This window comes from Lithobates pipiens, unplaced genomic scaffold (genome assembly GCF_037356315.1).
Source record: "Lithobates pipiens isolate NorthernLeopardFrog02 unplaced genomic scaffold, aLitPip1_a1.2 Scaffold_8, whole genome shotgun sequence".
Taxonomy (NCBI): Eukaryota; Metazoa; Chordata; class Amphibia; order Anura; family Ranidae; genus Lithobates; species Lithobates pipiens.
The window spans coordinates 48,523,509-48,542,672 of record NW_027507903.1 but is presented as its reverse complement, the minus strand read 5'-3'; the positions used below and the strand labels follow the sequence as shown (position 1 = coordinate 48,542,672).

The window sequence follows — 19,164 nt, the reverse complement described above, 5'->3', positions numbered from 1 at the left end:
CTGAGATCAAGCTGTTTATCCCAACCTCTATATCATTTTATAAATAAATTAAATAGAATTAGTCCCAGGACATAGCCTTGGAGTACCCCACTAACCACTCTAGAACATTCAGAGTATGTTATTTATCACAACCCTTTTTACAGCCCCCTCCCCCCCAACAGTTTTTTTTATCAAAGAACAAACCTTTCCCCCCTGCTGGCATCAGACCTGTACAGGTTGTTGGGCAGGGGACACTGAGCAGCAGAATGTTGAGTGGGGGATTGGCAGACAGATCAGTGTACTCGCCATGCTCGCGAATCTCCTCTTTGAATCTCGGCTTCAGGCTCTGCTTCTTACAGTGAATGCAGCACTGATTCGGCTCCAAACTGTGACCAGCGAGTATGGTTCCACAGCACACAGATGGACTCCTCGCCCTCTGGTGGCTAGGTTTGCTCACTTTACTGACCAATCTACAAACAGCCAGGCAGCACCTGACTTCCCAGGGGTTATTGTCCACGATAGAGAAAAAAAAATTGTGATTCTGGCCGGGATGAACACTTCTTGGGACAACAGTCAGATTTTTGGGATTGTCCCTGGAAATCCGAGACTGTTGGCATGTATGCTTATGGTCCATGCCTACAGATCTCAGCTTGTAGATTAAGCATTTGTGGGAGACTGTATCAAATGCTTTTGCAAAATCCAGATACACCACATCCACCGGCCTACCTTTGTCCAGATGTCAGCTCACTTCCTCGTAGAATGTTAATAGGTTGGTTTGGCAAGAGTGACCTTTCATAAACCTGTGCTGATTATGGCTAATTATACTGTTTTCATCAGCAAATTCTTGTATATGGTCCCTTTTACCCTCAAATAGTTTACAAAATACCAAAGTTAGACTGACAGACCTATAGTTCCCAGGAATATATCTCTGCCCTTTTTTGAATATGGTACCACGTGGGACCATATTGGTATTCACATCTTTGGGCCTGACAGCATTTACATGCGAGAACCCCAGCGAGGGTTCCTGTCGATTAGATGTGAGAGGCAGCCCCATTGAAAACAATGGTAGGTTGCTGGCTCTCGTAACTAAGCTTGGGCGCTTGCATGTAATTTAATCTGTAAGTAAGGCCGGCCATACGCAGAGCAAATTTCTTTCCTGCAACCACGGGTTGCATGAGAGAAATTAGCTTGATTCTCTTGATTCCCCCATCAACACAGTGTTGCTGCAGGATTCCCTCCTGCCGGGTCATTGTATTTTCCCGGCGAGCGGAAATACTTCACCGGGAGAAGACCGTGATCTATAGCTGCCGTTTGCGACAATCACAAGTGGATCCGATAGGTTGTACCCAAGTTGATGGATCAACATGGTACATTCAGCCTGCCCATTATTGGTTCAAATCTTAGCCAGTTCGTGCCAATAGGAACATGCAGATTCCATACTAGTGAAGGCATGTGGAAGATGTTAAGATGCAGCCCTGTCCTCCAAATTCTGACAAACAATCAGCATTGCAAACTTAATTTTTCAGGGTGTTCATATGAAATATTTTTTCATTTACACATGAAAGTGCAAAGAAATGCCACTGGTTTATGGTTGGCTTTAGTCCATGGTGTGGAAGTAGTAAACGAAAAGGCTGAAGAACTGCTCTCCATACTTACAATGGACTAGTTGGCCATAAACCAGTGGCATTTCTTTGAACTTTCCTGTGGAAATACAAAAATATTTCATATGAATACCCTGAAAAATTTAGTTTGTCATGCTGAGGTTTTTAATGCTACGTTTGCTTTCCGAATGCACATGTATATCACAATATTTGCGAAATTTCCTGGGCTAAAACCACATTTACAGTTTGAATATTGATCATTTGAGAAACATTTTACATTCTTATTTGATTTCCCTTGTCACCACTGTTGAAAATGATAATCACATTGATGACATGGGTTTCTACTGGTGTATGGCCAGCTTAAGGCTTTATTTATTTGTTTCTAAATCTCTATATTAAACTTATTTTCTTCGAACTGGCTTCCTTAAAATATTACTAAAGGCAAAACTTTTTTTTCTTTTCGTTTTGGATATAGTGGAGATAAATTATAACGTGTCTCAGTTTTTTTTTGTTTGTTTTTTTGCTGTCTGTGCCAACCTTAGGGAGACTCGCCCTTCTCTATTTGTCCTGTTTACCATTAACATTGAAAGTAAAAGAAAATGCCAAGTTTTGGATTGATTATTGTAGCTCCATAACTATTTAAAACCCATCACTTAATCATTTAAACCACCTATTCAGCTGCTGATTCAATATGGTAATAAACTGCTAGATAATGGATAAGGACAAAAAAAAAAAAAAAAAGTAAAATTCAACTGTCTGCTTTTGGAATTTATATAGGTACATAACCTGCAATGATATCAATTAATGTCAGTATATACTTGAAATAAAGGCTTTATGGGGACAAATGTGTTTCAAAGGCTTGATGGTTAAGATTTCTTATGTGCAAATAGATGTATTTATGTGCAAGAAACACACACTGAAGAAACCGGAAACTGTACTATAAACAAATGGCTGATATCAGATACTTAAATTCCTTCTATCGTATGAAAAACAAAAAATCAAAAATTGGGGCTGGAATTTAAGAATTAGTTCAGTTTTGCCAAAAATTAAAAGGTGAACTAAGTCACAACACCTTCCCCACTCTGGTCTACGGTACATGTAGTAACGCGAGCCTTATTTTCCAATGCCGTTTCCAGCTAGTATACTGGTCCGCCACTTTAAAACCTCTTTACACAATGCTGGAGGCTAATGTAACAGCATAATTCGAAGCAATGGTGAGCTTGCATTGGTTAGTGCTGGCCTCTTGACCACATTAATCAATGAGAATACTTTTGAGGCATCTTCCTTCCAAGACCGCATCCCAGAAGAAGACATTTGAACTGGTCAGTGCGGTCTTGTGGCCAGCGTTGACCGATGAGAGTTCACTGTTGCAAGTAATATGCTATACAGCCTCCAGCGGTTACTGAAATTTTACAGTTCTGAACTGTTAACGCTGGATGGAGAGGGCATCGAACATGGGGGCCACAGAAGGTACATGCTCCAAGCGCCAAGAGTAGATCTCTTTCTAGAAGTCTGTGTTTACCATGAACTCCCTAGCATAAATCATTTTATCTCAAATGCCTTTTATCATGTGTACACTTATAATTGCTTCCTAATTTTGCTTTTGTTTGTACACTGGATTCACACATCAGTATTTAGTGCTACATCTAGGTTGTTTTACATCTGCTTTATTATTTGCCAGATGTCTTAATGTTTGTGATGAAGTTATTTTAACAATTGTAGGCACCCCCCCTGAACCCCCTATTAGAATAACGCACAGGAACACCACCATAATAATGAGGGTATTAATTGGGGACTGTCTAGGGAAATTTTTAATCCTGTGATTCCTAAGTTCACGAAGGCATATCCCTAATGCACAGCAGAAAGACCCCCTGCTGGAATATGAGCGATGAAATCCAATAAAGGACCATTGCATTTTTTGGTTTCTCTTTAACACCGTATTTGACTGGCAGGCAGCATCGCAAGCGCAATATTTACTTGCCAAATCTTATAAAATTGTGGATCCTAAGATAAAATTGCAGTATACGCGGGAGGGGAAATGGAGGAAGAAATATAATTGTTTTTTTTTTTTCTGCTCTCTATTTGCTTTTAATTATCTTTCCTCATGCTTTGGTAGTCTATAGATATGATCAACAGCTTTATCACCAGGGATAAAGCCAATAATAAAACCGTAAAATAAATAAAAATCAGAAGGATTTTAACCTTTCCCACACAAAACAAAAGATGCGTTTCTAAAGCAGTCCATTACCCAACTCCCTATCTCACCTAATAAGTCCCAATGGCCACCATCATAAGGACAAGACAGACAGCAGTACAAAGTTGAGAGTATCTAGCCCTTTCCTACTCCTTTTAATTGAAGTTCTAATATAAGTTTAATACATTTGATAATGTTGAAACATGGAATGCACCATTCATGGTACACACATGGCTATAAAATATAATGATGGAGCCTAAATAGTCGCGGCTTGAACTATTGACAACGGACAAGGATGTTTCTTGACCCTAAATTATTCTGCTGGGTTTAGAACATATCTTTATATTGTCCATCTCTAGAATATGCAATATTTTCTATATACATAATATAAACTTAAAAGCTTTCCCTGAAATGCCTGTTTTTTTAGCTTTTTAGTTATTTTTTTTTTATATATATTTTCTTTTTTTTGTGGTTTAACAGTCCTTCTTCTTTTTATAGGTACACTGGGCAGAACAACAGGTGGTAAAGAAGAGACGAAAGAGAGATATTTTTACAGATCCAACAGATCCCAAATTTTCATCGCAGTGGTATCTGGTATGCAGCTTGATATCTTGATCTTTTGTTGTTGTTCTTCCTGTAATATTTAACATGGTCTTGCTTTCTTTGGTCCTCGGGAAGGTTTTGCACCCTTCCTGACCAGGGCATTTTTTTCTGTTCAATACGGCGCTACTTTAACTGACAATTGCACAGTCATGCAACTCTGTACACAGAGAAAATTTATATATTATTTTTTTCACACAAATAGAGCTTTATGGTGGTACTTGATCCCTACTGTGTATTTTTAAATTAAATAAATGAGAAAAGATTGAAAATATTGGAAAAAAAAACTATATTTTCTATTTTCTCTTATAAAACATATCCAATAAAAAATGCCAAAATGTTATCTACTATATGTCTTTGGTTAAAACAAAACAAAAAAATCTCAATAAGTGTATATTGGTTTGACGGAAACTTATAGCGTCTACAAACTATGGTATATACTGGAATTTATGCAGCTATAGACGCTTTACTGTAACTGTGGGGATCAGCGACTTGTAGTGAGACTGTGATAGAGTAGCGATCAATCTGGTCGTAACAGACACTGACTGGGAGGGATACTGACATTGCTAGAGACACTAATACAGTGATCAGTGATAATACTATACACTGACATTGCACTAATGACACTGGCTGGGAAGGGGTTAAGATCTAGGGGCAATCAAGGTGTTAACTGTGTGCCTGACAAGTGTAGTGTTTGTGTGTGTGTGCTGCTTTTACTTATTAATCTGGCTAGTTTTTCTCCCTGCTTTTCAGAAACCACCAGATTGCTGTTCACTGTACAGAGTTCCATGTATTTGTAAATACAGAACTCTGTGTGATTGGAGAAAGCCGATCAGCAGGTTCCAGCTGAAATCATTGGCTGAAATCTGCTACCCAACTTGTGCTGTGTCCATGGGTGAATGGTCAGCAGTATAATATGGCAAAACCATAGCGGGCCTCAATGTGGATTTACCCCAGGTCCACCTACACAATATTGGCGAAAGTGTGAGATCAGGCACTGATGTGAACGAGCAGACCTGGCTCACAGTCCTCCGGTCTAAATCATCCCAAAGGTGTTCTATCGGGTTGAAATCAGGACTCTGTGTGGGCCAGTCAAGTTCCTCCACCCCAAACTCGCTCATCCATGTCTTTTTATGGGCCTTGCTTTGTGCACTGGTCCAAATCATTTGGTGGAGGGGGGATTATGGTGTGGGGTTGGACTTGGCCCCTTAGTTCCAGTGAAGGGAACTCTTAAGGCATCAGCATATCAAGACATTTTGGGCAATTTCATGTTCCCAACTTTGTGGGAACAGTTTGGGGATGGCCCCTTCCTGTTCCAACTTGACTGTTTACCAGTGCACAAAGCAAGGTCTATACCGACCTGGATGAGCAAGTTTGGGATGGAGTAACTTGACCGGCCTGCACAGAGACCCGACCTCAACATGATAGAACACCTTTGAGATGACTTAGAGCGGAGACTGCGAGCCAGTCCGCCTTGTCCAACATCAGTGCCTGACCTTTACAAATGTTTTTCTGGAAGAATAGCCAAACATTCCCATAGACACACTCCTAAGCCTTGTGGACAGCCTTCCCAGAAAGGTTGAACCACTTATAGCTGCAAAGGGTGCTCAATATTGAACCCTACGGAGTAAGACCGGGATACCATTTAAGTTCATGTGCATGTATAGACAAGTGTCCCAATACTTTTGGTAATATAGTGTATGTGCTTGCTATCCCTCATCCACCCAGCTTTTTTGCTTACAAACACCCATTTGTTGAGTGTCAAGCGGGTGATGTATCAAATCGTTCACATTGAATCTGCCAAGGGAAGGTTCGCATATGGCCACATGGCCAAGCACAGGGCTGCATGGGAATGTCTCACTGCAAACTGTTCCACGCTGGAGTGAAGGCCAGGAGACCATAGTTTAAACCCCCCGTCACGAGCCATCCACTTTGCATGATAACTCTCTTCTGCTAACAAAGAAGAATTTATATAATATTGTGATTGCAGACTTTAAAACTTACTGTTTAAACATAGTTCTATAATCCATTATTTTATTATGGAGGTTTGGTAATAACGAAGACGTTTTATAAAAACTTGGTATCTGCAAGGATAACTTATTATGTAATCTGAGTTTCCTTTGTCATGGAGACAGATAATTTTAAGCGATTTTCATTTTTATTCAATAGTTTAAAGGTACATTGTGTTTTTCTCCATTAAGCACACCACTGAATTGAATTGTCGCAGATACATCTATCCATTTGCATATATAATGTAAACCTCTACAGGCTAAGTGAGAAAACTATAAAATGTTGCCACAGTCTTCGGTTTCAAGAGGCAGAACATCAATTGTCTATAGCTGCCCCCACAGTTGCTTGCGTGTGGGTGTATTATGTACATAACTTATAAAGGATTATGGGTCCCTTACGTTTTATGAGTGATAATTTCCCACTATTATCGGAGACTGTGCCCTGGTTGAATTGAGTGCCTTGACCTATGCCGTCTAACAAAAGGACATAAATATCGCTCAGAGGTTGAATTTCATGACTAGTGGGCATCATGCGATTGGTGAAAAGTCTATGAACCACTGACTTTGCACTTGCTCTGCCAGAAAATGCTTATGAGAAAATATGCTTATCCCTTGGGAGACAGCAAAGCCATTGAATGCACATTTTTTAAAGTTTTTCCCATTAAAATGAAAATGCGCTCTGTGCCTTATCCTTGGTGATTACTATGCCAACATTGTAAGCGTTCCTGGGAGAACAGAAAACATCTGGCTTGCAAAGAAGTCAGGTTAAATTAGGTTAAAGGAACTGCAAAGACACAAGCAAAGAGGTATGCGAGAGGGGAACAAAAATGACTTCTTGCCGCCAGTGAATGTCCTCTGGTGGACATTAGTAGTTTCTTTATTCCATTTGGAGCTTCAAGTTGGAATAAAGAGATGGAAATCTGTTATAATAACAGATGTTGGGCGTACTTTTAATGACTTTTTGCTAGTTGTTAGTGATGATAGCAGACTTGGGTTGCAGTTACGTATGGGCACTGCCACCCCCTGGTCCTGTCTTGTGACAATCTGAGTACAAGCATCCTGGCAAGACATTTTATTTTGTTTAGAGACACAGGCCTCTTCTCTGGAATACAGTATCCACTGTCGTTCTTGGCTTAAAGAGAATATATAGCAAAAAAGTGTGTGTGTATATACATATGATTATGATATATATATGTGTGTGTGTGTGTGTGTGTGTGTGTATGTATGTATGTGTGTATGTATATATATATATATATATATATATATAGTGTGTGTGTGTATATGTATATATATATAATATATATATATATATAGTGTGTGTGTGTGTATGTATGTGTGTATATATATATATTGTGTGTATGTGTATGTATGTGTGTATATATGTGTGTATATATATATATATATATATATATATATATATATATATATATATATATATATATATATATAGTGTGTGTGTGTATGTATGTATGTATGTATGTATGTGTGTGTGTGTGTGTGTGTGTGTGTGTGTGTATGTATGTATGTATGTGTATATATATATATATATATATATATATATATATATATATATATATATATATATATATATATATATATATATATATATATATGTGTGTATATGTGTGTATATATATATATATATATATATATATACATATACACACACACTATATTACCAAAAGTATCGGGATGCCTAACTTTACCCACATATGAACTTTAATGGCATACCAGTCTTGGGCTCTTCTGGGAAGGCTGTCCACAAGGTTTAGGAGTGTGTTTAAGGAAATGTTTGACCATTCTTCCAGAAGCACTTTTGTGCGGTCAGGCACTGATGTGGACAAGAAGGCCTGGCTCGCAGTCTCCACTCTAAATCATCCCAAAGGTGTTCTATCACATTGAGGTTAAGACTCTATGCAGGCCAGTCAAGTTCCTCCACCCCAAACTCATTCATCTATGTCTTTATGGACCTTGCTTTGTGCACTGGTCCAAATCATTTGGTGGAGGAGGGATTATGGTGTGGGGTTGTTTTTCAGGGATGGGACTTGGCCCCTTAGTTCTAGTGAAGGGAACTTTGAAGGCATCGGCATACCAAGACATTTTGGACACCCATTTGTTAAGTGTCCTGCAGGTGATGCTATCAAATCATTCACATTGAATCTGCCAAGGGAAGGTTCACATATGGCCACTTGCCCAAGCACAGGGCTGCATGGGAATGTCTCCCTACTTTTGGCAATATAGTATGGATGAGCGAGTTTGAGGTGGAGGAACTTGACTGGCCTGCGCCGAGTTCTGATCTCAACCCAATAGAACATCTTTGGGATGAATTAGAGCGGAGTCTGCGAGCCAAGCCTTCTTGTCTAACATCAGTGCCTGACCTCACAAATGCGCTTTTGGAACAATGGCTGTCGCTCCATAATCTAATCCCCATCCAATGTGTCCAGCCCCTTAATCTACATTCTGGGGCACCGGACCATGGATTCCAATCCAAAGTTTTTTTTTTTTGACTTTTGTTTTTTTTTAAGCACGTGATTAGCGCCAGGGGCTCTAATAGGCTTTAAAAAGAAGGGTGGGCTTGGAGTGCAGAGCACTGCTCTCCAAGCTCACATAGTTGTGTGACAATAGCAAATGAATAATCGCTATTGACACATTGATCCTCCTCCCAGCCAATTGGGAAGCCCGTATTTGTCAGAGTCTTAGGACTCCCTCGCCAATCGTGTCTCGGGACACATTTCCTGTGAGGCCGGGAGGAGAATGTCCCACTATGTGCTTGCCGGATTGACCCAGGCTCTTCCTTCCCCCTACTTCATAAGATAAGGCAGCATTCACAGTTCAGTTTTGAGTGCCCCCCCCCCCCCATGATTGGCGGGTGATCGGCGCTATTTGGCTCCTGTGGTGGGTCTTTGCCACCATTTGTCACCCGGGGGGTGATCTCCGCTGCTTGTCTTTGTGGGGGGGTGTTTGTGCCGCTTCCCCCTTTGAGCACCAGCAGCCACTGTTCCCATAGAGACACTCTTAAACCTTGTGGACAGCCTTCCCAGTTGAAGCTGTCATTGCTGCAAAGGGTGGGCCAACTCAATATTGAACCCTATGGACTAAGACTGGGATGTCATTATAGTTCATGTACATGTAACGGCAGGTGTTCCAATACATTTGACTATAAAGTGGTTGTGTGTGTGTGTGTGTATATATACCGATCAGTCATAACATTATGATCATCCATCTAATATTGAATAAGTCGCCCTTTTGCTACCAAAGCAGCCCAGATATGTTGAGGCATGTACACAACTAGACCTCTGAAGGTATGCTGTGGTTTCTATCTCTTTTCTATGTAAGTGGTGCCCAACCATCTGCATGATGTACAAGAACGTGTAATTAATCAGACCAGACCCCCTTCTTTCATTGCTCTGTGGTCCAGTTCTGATGCTCCTGTGCCCATTGTAGGTGCTTTTGCCTGTGGACACAGGTCAAATGGGCACACTGACCGGTCTGCGGCTAACACAGCCCCATACACAGCCAATGCACTGTGTGTGGCATAGTTACATAGTCAGGTTGAAAAAAGACACAAGTCCATCTAGTTCAAAAACAAAAAATAAATAAAAAATATATCATACAATCCCATGTACCCAATTCTATACCCACAGTTGATTCAGAGAAAGGCGAAAAACCCCAGCAGAGCATGATCCAATTTGTAAAGCAGGGGAAAACATTCCTTCCTGATCCCCCGAGAGGCAATTGGCTTTTCCCCGGATCAACTTTACCTAGAAATGTTAGTACCCAGTTTTGTACATTTAGGAAATAATCCAGGCCTTTCTTAAAGCAATCCACTGAGCTGGCCAGAACCACCTCTGCAGGGAGTCTATTCCACATTTTCATAGCTCTTACTGTGAAGAAACCTTTCCGTATTTGGAGATTAAATCTCTTTTCCTCTAGACGTAAAGTGTGCCCCCTTGTTGTCTTTGTTGACTGTAAAGTGAATAGCTGAACACCAAGTTCACTATATGGACATCTTCTATATTTGTACATGTTGATCATACCCCCCCCCCCCCCTTAATCTCCTCTTATCAAGAGTGAATAAATTCAGTTCCTCTAATCTTTCCTCATAGCTGAGTTCCTCCATGCCTCTTATCAGTTTGGTTGCCCTTCTCTTCACTTTCTCCAGTTCTCCGATATCCTTTTTGAGAACTGGTGCCCAAAACTGAACTGCATATTCCAGATGAGGTCTTACTAATGATTTGTACAGGGGCAAAATGATATCTCTCTCTCTCTGAAGTCCATACCTCTCTCTTAATACAGGAAAGGACTTTGCTCGCTTTGGAAACAGCAGCTTGGCATTGCATGCTATTATTGAGCTTATGATCTACCAAAACCCCCAGATCCTTCTCCACTATGGATCCCCTCAGTTGTACTCATCCTAGTATGTATGATGCATGCATATTCTTAGGCCCCAAGTGCATAACTTTACATTTATCAACATTAAACCTCCTCTGCCACATAGTCATTTATAAAGATATTAAAAAGTAAGGGTCCCAGCACTGAACCTTGGGGTACACCACTGATGACCTTAGACCATTTAGAGTAAGAATCGTTAACCACTACTCTCTGAATTCTGTCTTTTAGCCAGTGTTCTGACACCTTTCTATCAGAACCAGCATTACCTTTTTCAGCAACCTAAGCTACAGTAGCTCTTTTGTTGGATTGAACTACTTGGGACAGTCTTTGTTCTCCACTTGCACTTGTTTTCCTTCCTGGACCACTTTTGGTAGGTTCTTTCTGACCACTGCACACTGGGAAAAGCCAGCAGTTTTGACGTTGCTCTGACCCAGTCATCTAGTCATTACAATTGGCCCTTGTCAAAGTCACTCAAATCCTTACACTTTTTTCCATTTTTTTTTTTCTGCTTTCAGCACATCAACTTCAGGGACAACATGTTTGCTTGCTGCCTAATTTATTCCACCCAATTTCAGGTGTCATAATGTTATGGTGATTGGTGTATGCACAGTATGTTCATTACAGAAAAAAAAAACTATTTACTCCACTTCTATTTCTTTTCAGTTTGGTAAATATTGCAGTTAGATCACCACCATAATAAGAGTGCAGATGGAGTGAGTCAGCTCATAACTTCACAAGGAAGTGTTTGAGTTTGCATACTAGGGTGCCCCTGGTCTAAGCCCTTGTACACGCGGTCGGACATTCCGACAACCAAATCCGTCGGATTTTGTCCGAAAATGTTGCACACACACAGTCGGACAAAGTTGTTAGAAAATCCGATCCTACTTAACGTGATGACGTTATTTCGTTAGGACGGGACTACGTTCAGGCTAGTAGCCAATGGCTTTGGTCTAGGAATTTGATCTGAGCATGCGTGGCACTTTGTCGGAATTCTCTACACATGATCGGACAAAGTTCAATCGGATCATGTTGTCGGAAAATTGTATAGCCCAGCTGGAAAACTTGGTCCGTCGGATACTCCAACGGAAACAGTCCGATGGAGCCCACACACAGTCAGATTATCTGACAACATGGTCCTATCTGACATTGTCCATTGGAATGTCCAATCGTGTGTACAAGGGCTTAAACTCCCAAAGTGCTCATTTAGATGTTTAAAGGTATGAACCAGCACTTCTGGGTGTCGGCATTTTATTTATTCAGCCACTGGCTGTTTGGCTCCTGTTTTTTTTTTTTTGCTGGGTTCTACTGCATTCTGCAAATGTTCTTAGGTCATAGAAACATTGTCACAAAAGAGATAAGGTATTAAGTACGTGGGTAAATGTCTCAACCACTATATTCTATTACTCCAAACCCAAGGGGGTAAGAGTACTAAACAAGCAGTAGTGGCAAATAACTGAAAGCATAAGCTGTCACCTAATACTATGCTTACGTTTTACATTTTGTCCTCTAGCAATCAGAGCAGCCCTTGTTTCTCTGCATTTTTCTGATAGTAGAGAATTAGAGTGATCCCTTCTGCTGTCATGCAGTTTAGTAAGAACTGCAAAAACATATTTATATATAGATATATATGGTATATCTAGATGTTTTTATCTTGCTTTGACGTGACTTTATTCATATGGCCTGACTTAACGCATTTTAAACAATTGGCTTCTTCAGGATGCATATGGTATATTATATGATACAAGGCCCCATGTACCGTATATATTTTGATATTGCAAATTTCGGGATGTTGGCACACGTTGAGCATTCAATAATCCTCTGGAATACAATATGCAGTATAATACCCAGAACCCATGCAAACAATCCATGCAAGATACCCATCCACAACCACAAATCTTTCTGTTTTGCCTATGTGGCTCTCCAGGAAAATGTCAGATCTTCCAAAAGTACTCTGCATGTCTACAACACCCATGGACTTGTCAACATTGTTAGTGTTGCACACTAGAGTTAAAATGTCTTTGATTAGGTTATTGCAATGTGCTTAATGCATGTCCAGCCAAAACTTTCTATTTTAGTTTTGGGTTGAGTCCGTTACTCCATCAGAGATTTCGCTTCACTTTGTGTTCCATGGACAATGGCTTCACCAGACAGAAAGAGGGAACATTTGCATCAGGGATCCAGGCAGAAATGAAAAGATGTCAGTGGTGATTTACCTTGTCTAGTGAAACTTTTATTAGCAGAACTGGAAGTGAGGGGAATCTCTGTAGCTCTGCACCTTTTGGTTGCAATTAAATCTGCAAGATTTGGGGGCAAGTCTCTACAAACTTCACATCAGGATCCTGCAATTGTTGAGCATTCTTTTTAGGAAAATTGCTCTATTATTATTATTCACGATTTAGAGGGACAACACAATTACAGTACAATACAAAAGGTACAGGAGGGCCCTGCTCATAGAGCTTACATCCTAAAGGGAGGGGGTGGTGGTACAAAAGGTAATAGCTGCAGAGAATGATTTGATGGGGGTGGCTCGGGGACAGTTAGGTGGGTGTGGGATAGGCTTCCCTGAATAAATGAGTTTTCAGGGATCTCCTAAAGGTGGACAGGGTAGGGGCTGATCGGACAGACTGGGGCAGGGAGTTCCAGAGGATGGGAGAAGACTTGAAGATGAGCATGAGAGAAGGTAACAAGGGAGCTAGAAAGCAGGAAGTCCTGGGTGGAGTGGAGGGGGCGATTTGGGCGATATCTGCAGATGAGGTTGGTAATGTAGATGGGGGCGATGTTGTGGATGGCTTTGTATGTTATGGTTAGCATTTTGACTTTTACATGGTGGGGTAGAGGAAGCCAGTGAAGGGATTGGCAGAGAGGGGCAGCAGTCTCGGAACGATTAGTGAGGTGTATTAGTCTAGCCACAGCATTCATAATAGACTGAAGGGGGGATAGCCTGCTTAAGGGTAGGCCATTAAGGAGTACCATACTTCACTATAGTATATGGTTTCAGGATCATGACCAGTGTTGGCTTTCCTTTTGTATTTAGCCATATAAATACCAGCTTGTTACACTCCATTCAGTTTAAAGTGCTGCGTTGGGGGAGCTGGTCACTGCATTGGGAGACGTATATAAAAGCCCCCCCATCGGAAGACCCCCACAATCACTAGGCCAAGGTTGTGGGAAAGAGGGCATTCTTGTTGAGGGCATGTTGACTGGCATGGTTGAGGATGGAAAAAAAATCACCACAAGCTCATTCACACCCCCTTCCCTTCTCCAGCCTGTTCTGGCTTGGAAAGCTGCATGCATTTTTTATTTTTTTTTTGCTTACATGGCTGGGGATTCTGTATGGCAATTTTTTGATTTTGTAGTCAAAGAATGTTGAGCCGTAGTCTGCTGACAGGGTTGACCACAAAGCAAATTTCAGCTGGTTTGTCAGGAAATGACAGATATTCTGCCAGAATATGGGCAGCTAGATTTTCTTGTTTTTTTCCTGCAAAGTCCTAGATAGTGTTGACCTTGAGTGATGCCCTACTAACTTTTTAATCATCTCAGAATGGTTATAAAATCTAATAAATTTCCATTGTCTAACATTCCCAGCTCAAGGGGACAAGAAGACTTAGTTCAGAGCGCATTGTTCAGGTTCACGCTTCATAAATTGGGGTATGGATGTTGTATAGGCTTGCTTGCTCAGCTATTTTTGCTCCTACCAGGACACACATTCATATTAAAAATACTATTAACGTAATGTGCACGATAACTCCCTCCAGCAGTAATGGGATTAAAATACAATTTGTCCCTGTGATGAGTTTGGGATATATGAAGGCTGTTACTGATAACCACTTCAGTGGTAGAATGTACCCCCAAATATATTCATTCTTGAAAATGGAACTTAAATGTACAATGGCAATATTCAGTAGGTTTTAGCAAATGCATAAAACACTTGTTTGATTTTTATAAAGACATTCGCATTCCTAAAAGTTTTTGTTAGTCATCCTTTGTATAAGAACTCTGGTTAATTCCACGTACAAGACAGACATTCCCACAACCTATTTCCTGGCTGTCACTCTCAATATTCCAGGAATGGCTTCAATTTGAGCCCAAAGCAGTGTAGTGCCTTCTTTTCTCATACTGTCATATGTATTACTATCAAATGTCTTCTATTTTATATAGATATGTCTTGTGAATATAGAGAACTGGCATATTTTCTTGTATGTTTTTGATTCCTTGGAAACTCAGCCTACCTTTTTATCGTTTTGAAGCTAAGGCTTTTCAAAAGTTTCACAATATCTAGAATAGAATTGAATATTTGGGAGATTGGTTACAAAGAGCTCCTTGTCCTCCACGATTATTGTATAGCTTCTTTGCAAATTTTATAATGTAAAGTATGAAAATAGAATCTGCTTGGTATTTCTTTTTCTATTCTAACTCTTGTATTGCTGGTTTCTATAGAGGTGTATATACGTATAATGCTATATTGTGTGCGTATTGTGCAGACACCTAAAGGTAATGGTGTGTATGAGGATTGCATGATTCTCTGATGATTTCATCAGTTGGACAATGAGGGAATGGCGTGTGTAGTGTTATATAATTCTTTAGTGTGTTCTGTAATAAAAAAAATTAATATATAAATAAAAATTATATTAATAAAACATTTTTTAATATAGTAAATATGAAATCTTTCATATTGATTGTGTAGCGCCGGCTCCTGTGTTTTTGAAATTTTAACATTACACCTGAACTGCAGTTTGGTTTGGGTATAATTATTCCAAATTTTGACCTCAGCATCAGTCTGCCTGGACTATAGGGTGTTCAGCCTGGCCGTAGGAGGCACTGTCTCCTCTGGCAGGCATGGAAACAGTCTGGTTGGGTGTTTTAAGGTTACTTTCTCTCGGAGCCAGCCCAGTGGGAGGGTCACTCTTGCTGTGCTTTCTGGGAGAGGGTACTTAAGGTGCGGATGTCACGTGGTTCGGGGTTCCATTCCAGAAGTATGTTCTGACTCCATGGTCCTGGTCTTCCTGACCAGCCCCCAGAACGGCTATGGCCTGGGGTGTGGATCCACCCAACTTTGTCTCGGAAGTGGTCCGGTGCAATCTCAGATTGTGGAGAGGCCCAGCAACTTTGTAGTTATCCAGGGGAGGACTCTTCAGAAGAAGGCCACGCAAGGGTTGGCTTCTTGACAAGAGCCTGGTAAAGCTGAAGGACCTAAGTGAATCCTATCTCGTTCGGTATCGCCGGACCAGCTGCAAGTTACTGGTACCACACAAGTGTTCTACAAGTACTCAAGTTTCCTTGTTTATGTTCTATAATAAAGTCTGTGGCAGAGACTTGTTCCTGATTTAAGCACCCTGTTGGCTGCTAGGCCTTGTGAGAGAGGGACTATCCTAGCTGTGAATGGCTATTCTCTAGATTTATTCAAAGGAAGAAAGTTCTTTTATTACTGACTTTGACACTAAAACTACCTGGACTTTACACCTAACCCTCTGATCCTACACTAGAGACTGTTGTTAACTATGTTTTAGCAAATAAAAATTCCTTAGAGACTTATGATAGATTCGCTTAAGTTTCTGGGCCATCTACCACGGAAAACCCCTAGACACGAGGAGCGAGCGAGAGAAGGTAACGGTAAGCCCATCAAACCAGCTGCTCCTTCAGGGGTCAGTGCTACAATTGCATTTTACAGCCAGCAAGTGACAATGCCCATTCATGCCACTGTTAGCCCCTGTACACACGGTCGGAGTTTTCCACAACCAAATCCGTCGGATTTTGCCCATCGGATCTTGTCCGAAACTGTTGCATACACACGGTCGGACAAAGTTGGCAAAAAAATCCGATCTTTCAGAACGTGATGACGTAATTTTCGTTACGATGGGACTACATTCAGGCTAGTAGCCAATAGCTTTGATGTAGGAAATTCATCTGAGCATGCGTGGCACTTGGTCCGATCAAAATTCTCTACACATGATCGGAGTATGTCCGATCGGCCCAGTTGGTTGGGAAATATTTCCAACATGTTGGAAAATTGGGTCCGACGGATATTCTGACGGAATCAGTCTGATGCATACCACACACAGTCGGATTATCCGACAACACGGTCCGATAGGACACATTCCGATGGATTCTCCGACCGCGTGTACAAGGGCTTAGAGGTTTTAAAAATGACCCCTTTGACAAACAAGACCAAAGTTGGCCATACGGGACTCAAATTTCACAAGAATTCCGGTGAAATTTGAGCTGTACCCCAGCAAACTTCCACTGAGAAATCAAAGGAGGCAGCTGCAATGAGATCGGATAAATGACCCAAATCCAGTATACTATCCCTTTAAAAGGGTAGCAGAAAGCCAGAAAAAAAGCAAGGGCTTTACTGTCTGGTGACCACTTCATGGGTAAACTTGGCCATCTTATAGTGATAAATGTCAGTACACTGGATCAGAAAACCCCTTTGCAGGTCTTAGCATGATCCTTTGCATTTCCCGGGTAAGGAAAGTAACAGGTTTATTGTAATCTGATCTCTGCAGTATCTAAAAAGTACCTTTCCTTCTCTCCTTTACCAACTCTGTTCACTGCCAGGAACAAGAAAAATCCATTGTTCCATGCTTATCCCAGTCAGAATCTGAGGGCTCTTTTCTACACCCATGTTATAACAATGATGCCTGAGTGGTTAGTTGTCAATTGCCAGTGCTGTCACATGTGAGGTAGAGCGAATGGCATTCTCCACTATATAATGAAACGGGTAGTTCTCCTTGGTCTTTTGGATTGGATCAAAAGGAAAGGTGAGTGTATACTGGCAGTGAGCTTAGCATTACAGTGAATCTGTTGCTTTGCCCTGCATGAGCTAGGTACAAGATCACTTTAAGATGCCCTTGGTCATGAAATATCAATTTTTCAATCAGGCCGACAGTCTAATCCTACGGGCACAGTAAACACTTTGATAGGCCATCATTATGGTGTTTGTATTTGAAATACTATGGACAAAAACTAGTGTATGTCAGTTAACGCTGCTACAGTTTGCGAAAATTGACACCATTGCAACCTGCCATCAACTTGGTAGCTCACTGACTCGGTATATGGTTCAAGAGGGTATAGAATATGGACTAATGGAACAAAATGGGTTATATATTATATTTGTCTTCACTATCCTGCCTTAGTTTCTCATTTTTCAGAAAGGGGGGGTTGTTCCTAAATGCAACTGGATCCTTCTATGTAGGAACAATGAGATTTCCATGGAACAGCAGCTAACAGTTTGTACTTTGCTTTACAGTTTGATGCAAGCCGGCATGACTTACACGTCAGAGAAGCCTGGGAGCAGGGCTACACAGGCCGAGGGATCGTGGTTTCAATCCTGGATGATGGCATTGAGAAGAACCACCCTGATTTAGAAGGAAATTATGTGAGTGAATGGAGTGTTTATAGCCTGGGAACCAGCAAGACAGAACAGGAAATGGGCAAAGTCATGTTTTCTTTGTGCCTGCTATGTGATTCAGTAACAAGTTTAAAGAAACTCTAATCTAATTTTAAACTTCAACTTTCAAATTGCAGAAGTGTTTGGGTTTTTGAATGTGACCAAGAGAAAAAATGGTTCTCCGTTTCTGTAGTTGGGTGAACTAATAAACTAGCCAAACCTAATCCAAAATCCAATGACTGGATTTTGTTTTGTGTATTCTGCTTTGATTGATTTGAATTAGTTCAATCAACTGATATTAAAGTAATGAAAGTTGCCTGATGGGCGAGTCAGCCCTTGGATTCATACAGTGCACCCAGAAAGTATTCACAGCGCTTCACTTTTTCCACATTTTGTTATGCAAGGCCTGGTTCATACCTGTGAATTTTCAGTTTTACAGATACACACTACAGTCCATTTAACATGGCTTCCTATGGGTCACGTTCACACCTATGCATTTTATGGAGAGGGCCAGGGACTTTTTTCGGTTTTTGGTTCCACAGACTTCAATTAATCAAAAACGTGTATTCAGTAATGCAAAATGCACCTGGAATATGCAAACTGCAACCTGCCTTACAGCCTTATTCCAAAAAGGATTTAATTGATTATTTTCCTCCAAAATTCTACAAACAATACCCCATTATGACCAAGTGAAAGAAGTTTCTTTGAAATTTTTGCAAATCTATGAAAAATAAATGAAAAAAATCACATGTATACAAGTATTAACAACCTTTGCTCAATACTTTGTTGAAGCACCTTTGGCACCAATTACAGCCTGAAGCCTTTTTTGAACATGATGCTACAAGCTTGGCACACCTATTTTTGGGCAGTTTATCCCATTCTTTTTTGCAGGACCTCTTAAGCTCCATCAGGTTGGATGGCGAGTATCGGTGCACAGACATTTTCAGATCTCTCCAGAGATGTTCAATCAGGTTCAAGTCTGGGCTTTCCGAATGCACTGTA

General features: G+C 40.8%; 1 protein-coding gene across 2 annotated transcripts in view; it reads left to right on the top strand.

Annotated features, from left to right (window-relative positions):
* The window catches only part of FURIN (furin, paired basic amino acid cleaving enzyme), a 391,128-nt gene that overhangs the window by 238,234 nt on the left and 133,730 nt on the right, over positions 1-19,164 (top strand). For both annotated transcript variants that reach the window (XM_077472137.1, XM_077472136.1), the window contains exons 4-5: positions 4,273-4,368; positions 18,022-18,150. In XM_077472137.1, coding sequence (XP_077328263.1) covers positions 4,273-4,368; positions 18,022-18,150 — 225 coding nt within the window. The remainder of the gene's footprint in view (positions 1-4,272; positions 4,369-18,021; positions 18,151-19,164) is intronic.